The sequence below is a fragment of the Aptenodytes forsteri genome, unplaced genomic scaffold (assembly GCF_000699145.1).
Source record: "Aptenodytes forsteri isolate BGI_AS27 unplaced genomic scaffold, ASM69914v1 Scaffold873, whole genome shotgun sequence".
NCBI lineage: Eukaryota > Metazoa > Chordata > Aves > Sphenisciformes > Spheniscidae > Aptenodytes > Aptenodytes forsteri.
In genome coordinates this window covers 22,191-29,093 of record NW_008796177.1, presented here as the reverse complement: position 1 = coordinate 29,093, position 6,903 = coordinate 22,191, and the positions used below count along the sequence as shown (strand labels likewise).

Genomic DNA, 6,903 nt, shown 5'->3' with positions numbered 1-6,903 from the left:
GGAGCTGCCGCAGGGCCGTCCCGCGGGGCTCGCCTTACCCCTCGCTGGGTTCCGCCCGGGGCTGGGCCCGGGCAGAGGGGACCTTGCCGTCCTCGTCACGCCTGCCCGGCGGCTCGGCTGGCTCCTGCCCCTCATCCCCAGAGGCAGCTGCATTGTAGAGCCTCGTTGCCGGGAGGCAGTCACCGTCCCCTCTGTTCATGAAGAGGCTCGGGCTCCTCAGAGACAAGCTGGGAGCTTAAAAGAAGCTTTTTAAGGCTAGATTGTGCGTTGGCTGCACGGATGTGGCATCTCGGGTAAAGAGGAGGGTTTCTTTTGCTCTGGCATTTAGCCATCCTTCTATTGCCTGTCTCAAGGTCTATTGTATTTCCTATGTGAACAGGTTTCCATGATCCTGGGGTTGTGCCAGCCAGGTGGTCAACAGCCACTGCTTATAGACTTGGCAACCTCTTCTGCACCCTATTTTCCTCCTACGCACATGGGGAGCGAAGGTATTCTGATCCTGTAGTCCCGGGTGGGATATACGTTCAGTGCAGGTAGAACAAGACTGTTGTGCCTTTTTAGTAATATTTTTTGCAGTTGTTCTTCTGCTGTGTTTTGACTTTTATCTGGCTATTTGCTATTTAGGTTAGTACCTTCCTCACTTTTTGTTATGTTCCACTTTAGGTGTATTTCTGTAAAAGGAAATTCACAGTTCCAGTCAAAGATGAAAATCATAGTGATACTAATAAAGGTTTTGTTCTCTTTAGGTACAAGCAGCTCCCCAACAAGTGGCTGAAGACAAATTTGTATTTGATTTACCGGACTATGAAAACATCAACCATGTAGTGGTCTTCATGCTGGGAACGATACCATTTCCAGAAGGAATGGGAGGATCTGTCTATTTTTGTTACCCGGACCAGAGTGGTATGGCAGTGTGGCAGCTGCTGGGGTTTGTCACTAATGAGAAGCCAAGTGCCATCTTCAAAATTTCTGGTCTGAAATCTGGTAAGACTGGTAAAGTGTGGCAGTCAGTGAAACGGATGTGTTCCTGCACACATAAGGGGATAAATGTTTGAAGGTGGTTTTGAACAAAAAGCTACTTGAAAAGGCAGACCTCTGTGTGTTTTCAGGTAGTCCCTAGCAGATGTGGTACTAGAAGCAGTCTGTCAGCTTTATGGAAGTCTGTCTGTACATTAATGTTCCTAGTGAAATTTCTCTCCTCTTGTATGTGGTGTTGATCTGGAAATGCCTTGAGCAGGCTTGGCATGTGTTCCAGCGCTTTGGCATAGGGAACCTGAGGAAGAATGGCCCTGTAACTTCCATAAGCATGGTTTTTGTCTGGACATGCTGCAGCGTTTTCTTTCAGCTTCCACTGTTAAGCGGTTGTATTCTTTGTAGCACAGAGACAGGTTTTGTAACGAGTGAAGTCTGACGCAGTGATTGCAGGCAGCTAGCCGCTTCCAGTTCAGGTGCGGTTGCACTATATAATTGTCCAGTAGAGGGTGTCGTCATTGGAAAGCAGCTTTCCAAATGTTTTAGTATTTTTGATGCAGACCCGAGTCAGAGAAGTCTGACTCATATGGGAGCCAGAGAATGCTGGTGCTACCTGAAGTAGATGTGGGTGTGTTTTCCTAAATATATGGGGGGTTTGCCACACATGTTATAAAAATGATAAAGTGCCCCAATGGCACACCTTTGTCTTATTAAAGGGACAGATATGTCAGTCAAGCAGCTTAAAGTGTTCTGGTGATAAAGTAATACACACCTTTTCTAGGCTTCAGTGTAGTCTACAGCCTTAACTTGAATCTCTATTTAAGTAAGCTTTGAGGTTGCTGTGATAAAATGTATTAATTCATAACATGGCATGCTTTCTTTTGAATGAGTCCTGGATGGCAGTGTGACATGAGATAAGAGCTCTCAAGGTGCAGAGCAAAATTAATTCTGATCGTATATGTTCCTCAAAAATTTGGGCTTTCTTCAGAAGAGAGAACAGCCACAGGAAGGGTTTTGGGGGGACATGGTTTTGTGTATTCCAAAGTTGTGGTGTTAGTGAAACAGTGAAGTGTATTACTGGTTCTTTAGCCAGCTTTCGTCACATGTTTCTCATGCATGAAAGACTGTATTATATATGCTTTCAGACAGCTTTGTCGGAAAACACATTTTCAGATGCTTTTTGCATGATTAGCCATAATTTCCCAGAAAGGGCTGCTCTTGAGGAAGAACTCTGTGACATGGTTGAATGCATTTGCAATGCCATGAGGCAGTGCTGTGCTTGATCTGAACAACAGGGAGCTCTGCCGTTCCCATTTGTTGTCTGCAGCTTATCTCTGACTGTAGAGTCAGTATAAGCTACACAGCCTTAGTTTCCATGACCATGAACAACTGTATGATGGAGAAGACCATGGGGCTGTAGAAAGGGGAGGCCAGAGAGGGATTACAGAGCTGGAATCGTTGAGAGACGTTACTGACTGTTGAAATGTTTAACAGCCTGTAGTCAAGGCAGGATAGAATATTTCTGGCTTTAACAAAGCTGAGTGGCTTCTCTAGTGCCAAGAGGAATAAAGTAGCAATATACCTTTGTGAAAGAGGCTGAGTTGATCTCTCAAAACTGTGCAATTTCTGCACTTGTGTAAAAAGCTGCAGCTGTAATCGGATGTAGTAAGATCCCTTGGTGCCCGTTGGAGCTGCACGAGTAGTGCTAACTCTATTCATTCGTTAAGGTCACTGGCATTCCTAATGGAATTGCTGTGAGCTTTATCACTCAACACAAGGAACTGCGGTCAGTTCTCATGGTGTGACTGAAGAGTTCGAGTTTTTTGCTTGGGCTCCTGACGCCCTTGCAGAGCGTGACTGCTCTTGGAGTAGTTCTGCTGGTTTTTGCCGCAGGTGGTGTGTTTCAGTTAGAATGTTTTGCTGGCCTTCCATTTCAAAGCAGGAAGTTATGCTGCAGGGAAGCAATTTGGGCCTAGAGAATCAAGCTTTAGAAGAATGCCATTGCTGGCAGTTGTCACTGTTACTGGCTTGTCTGTACTTTCAGACCTGGAGAAGAATAATGGCTGGCAACACTTCAGTGCATGAAATTATACGTTCTTCTCTGACTGTGCATTGTTTTACTGATTGAAAGTAGATGAATTTCATGTGATTGTGCATTAAGAAGGGGCTTGGAATTTTAAGGGGTTTTATTTTTTCAGTTGTGCCTGAAAGTGTGGTAGAAATAGAAAACAAACCTTGGGCTGGGATTTTACACCCTTACTGGAAGTATGTTGAGAAGTGGGATAAAAGTTACAGGATAGCCTTTTCCATTACAAACTTTTTCTGCTGTGCAGCCTGCAGTGATGTGTGTGATGCTGTTTTCCGCTTACAAATATACCCTCCAATATGATGTCTGCATTTGAGGCCTGCACATGGATGTGGTTTGTGACATGGTTGGGCTGAAAGGTAATGAGGGCTCACTATCTTGAATCAAGGGTTCAATGAAGGGAAAGAAAGGGGTGGAAAAAATATTTTTCTGATTGCAGTTGCTCTGCTATGACTTAGAATGTTGGAGAGCGTAGGGTCTGAATGCAAAAACCTGAGCTTGTATTTCAGTACCAATGAACATACTGTGTTCGCTGTGTTTGTAAGGTTTGGAATGTTAATTGCAAGAGCCAAGCATTGAAAATGTGGTGTAAGGATGGCAGGGGATGCTTTTCTCTCACCTTTTTAGGCGGACATCTTTCCAAGAGAGTGATTCCATGGGAGTGCGTGCAAAATGACAGAATGGATATATTTTATTATTTAGATCATGAGCGTCTTTCTGAAGTAGTGATATATTCTGATGGAGCCTGTTGTTGAGGGTATTATATTTTTATTGTAAATGTCAGCTTCTCAGGTGAAGATGTTACAAAATGTAAAACCTCTACCAGCTCTGTTGCTATTGGGATTTTTAATAATGAACTTGTGTGATATTTGGTTTCTAACAGCTTTTTCTTTCTTAAAGGTAACATTTATTAATTTATTATCAAGCAAGCATCTGTCTACAGTAAAGGTTGAGATCATACAGCAATGGCGTTTCTCAAAAACGCTTCTAAATAGCACTTCAGGAGATGAACTCTCTTCTTACTGGCCTTGTGTTAAAGTAACATTTTAATAGTGAGTACTTTACTCGTAAATGTAGCACTATATTGGAGTTGTAGGGTCTGGAGTGAGGAGTGACACTTGGCTTCAGTTGAAAAGGGTACTGGGTTTTTGAATGTGCTTTCCGTTTGGGTTGGATGTTGGCTTCTTTGTGGTAATGCCTTGTGTCTGTGCGGATGAATGGGCAAGTTTCTGTCCACTTCAGTCTTTGAGCCTCAGTTCGAGTTCGACTTCTCAAACTTGTGCTGGTTTTGCTGGCTGAGTTTTTGGCCATGGAACTAAGTCAGATGGTGCTTTAGATTTCAGTTAGCCTTTCTTGCAGCTCAAGATAGTGTTGACTGGTCTGTAGGACAGCTTTAGCTTTGCTTTCTCCTGCTAGTAAGAGGTCAGAGAGCGCTACTGAAACACCACTTCTGTGTTAAGAGGGTACGTGTCTATTGTGTTCGCTCAAACTTAGATGGAGTATTAGTATTTGTTTACTAATAGCATTGTGGTCCCCCAGACCTTTTTCCTGTATTTCCCTTTACAGATGCTGACAAAGAGGAATGCATGATGTAAGTGACTCTAGATGCCGGTCATTGTTTGCAGAGGCCCTAGCTGAAGCTGGGACTGAAAGTACTGGTTAATACTCAGTTGAGAAAGGTCAGAAGTGATGGCAGGGGGCTGGGATGATGCCTGTGTGAGTGGTATGCAATTTGAGGGTGTTTTTCTGCCCGAATCATCGTTTCCTTTGTGGCTCCTGCAAAGTCAGAGGCCTTTCTGTTCTGTGGCTATTCCTTTGACCTTTGCTGCTGCTGGTGGTGGTTTTGAGCAGTTCAGGTGAGACCTGGGGCTGCCCAGCCCTCCACAGGGATAGCTTCTTGAAGTAATGTCCTCTGTTTTTCAGTGCACAAACAGGTTCACAAGCACCTGGTTTGAATGAGTGGATCAAACAACTGTGCAGCAGTGCTGCATGCTTCCTGTTTATCTGCAGTCATTACAATGTGAATTAAAGGGTTGGTTCCTATAGAGAAAGGTTCTGCTGTTTTACTCACAGATCATATTTCCTGTTAAAGAGTTCGATGAAGTAAATGGATTCAAAATTACATTTTTCCTTTTTTTAGAAATTTCCTTAAGATCTGCTGTGTTTTTTAAATGTACTTATCGCACTGTTTCATCTGTTGTGCTTGTGTGTACTTGTGCCTGTGCTTGGACTGCGTGATTTTTTCTGTATTTCTGAGGTAGGGAGATCTCTCTGGTGGGAGTTGAGGAATACCTTCTACAGAAGAAACATGGTGGTTTAAGTAGCACAGTCTTTACATGTGTGCCAAATCTAACGTGTGCTGTTTGTGGTGCTTTCAGGGAAGGGAAGTCAACATCCCTTTGGTGCCATGAACCTCCCTCAGACGCCAACGGTGGCCCAGATTGGAATCTCAGTGGAACTGCTGGAGAACCTGGCCCAGCAGACTCCTGTTGCAAGTGCTGCTGTGTCATCAGTAGATTCGTTCACAGAGGTAGCTTGGACATTCTGTTTTCAGAAATTCTCTGTACTACGAAAGTCTTAAGAATTGAGCCTCTGAAGAACTAATTAAAAAAAAAAAAAACCTGCTGTGGGTGGCTATAGGATTGTAACCACCCTAATCGTTGTCAAGTCATTTGGCTGGATGCTTTGATATTTTGAAATGACTTTTTCTTGCACTGGAAAACTATGTCTCCTGTAAGGGATTGGATTTTACATGCTCAGTGGAATCAGGCCAATAGACTCACTTGTGTCGATGTAACTATACTGTAAAAACACTTACGATATTTCCTTATAGGAGCAGCTATGACTAGATGCATGAAGAGACAGTGGATCTTTGGTTTGTAGGTGCTGGAACTCCAGTGCATAGACTTGCAGGGATGGTCAAAAATTTACTCAAAAGTCAAGGCAGACATGGGCGTGGATGCAGATAGATATCCAAGTGTACCACTGACCCAAGAAATCCTTCTGATGTAGTTCTGCAGAACTACAGAATCATGCCCTCTCCCACAGAAAGATATGGGGGTTTATTTTTTTTTCCAGTTCTTTCCAGGTGGACCAGGCCTTGGGCTGCAACACTTGCCATTTTTTACCCAGCCTGTCTGTTAGTTTGAACCTCTGGAAATCCTCAGCCAGTACTGGCAGTTAGTTGGCCATCTAACAGCAATTCAAGGCAAGCTAGATCTGCATGGCAGGTGTTGATCTCCCTAACACTGATGGCTCTGGCAGTATCTTCTACCACTTCAGAAGTTGGTGAGGCTTTTCTTGAGGCTTTTTTTTTCTTGCTCACTTTCCTTACAGACACTTGCTGAGGTAGATTGGTAATTGAACAGTAATCCTGATAATGAAGCTGATGTCCTTTGGCAGTTTATACACATAATAGCTCCAAATAGGTAAGGTCGCTTGGAGAAAGGTATCATGACTAGGAGTTGACTGACAGCTCTTCTTGTATAGTATGGTTAATTGAGCTCCTCTGGAGTTCTTAGGGGCAAATGACATCTAAATAATATTTTTGATTCCACCAATTTTTATAATAGCAGCAGTTAAGTCATGAGGTAATAATGTGCCACTTGAGGTCATTTGCAAGGTGGCTGGTGGATTTTTCTGGCAATAGTATTTAAAAAAAATACCTCATGACTGCATAACTCTTTTACAAATGTTATTTCCACTTAGGTGGATTTTTCTGTTAAAAGAGAGTAGCATCTGTCATGGTTTAACCTCAGCCAGCAGCTAAGCCCCACCCAGCCACTCGCTTACTCCCCCCTCGTGGGATGGGGGAGAGAATCGGAAGAGTAAAAGTGAGAAAACTC

General features: G+C 43.5%; 1 protein-coding gene across 2 annotated transcripts in view; it reads left to right on the top strand.

The window, feature by feature from the left end:
* Positions 1 to 157: 157 nt before the first annotated feature.
* HIKESHI (Hikeshi, heat shock protein nuclear import factor) overlaps positions 158 to 6,903 on the top strand; it is an 11,204-nt gene continuing 4,458 nt past the window's right edge. The window contains exons 1-4 of one of the 2 annotated variants that reach the window (XM_019474221.1): positions 158 to 293; positions 380 to 488; positions 747 to 984; positions 5,437 to 5,588. In XM_019474221.1, coding sequence (XP_019329766.1) covers positions 834 to 984; positions 5,437 to 5,588 — 303 coding nt within the window. In that variant the 5' untranslated portion in view covers positions 158 to 293; positions 380 to 488; positions 747 to 833. Of the gene's footprint in view, positions 294 to 379; positions 489 to 603; positions 625 to 746; positions 985 to 5,436; positions 5,589 to 6,903 lie in introns of those variants that run through there. The other variant, XM_019474222.1, reaches the window with a different exon arrangement.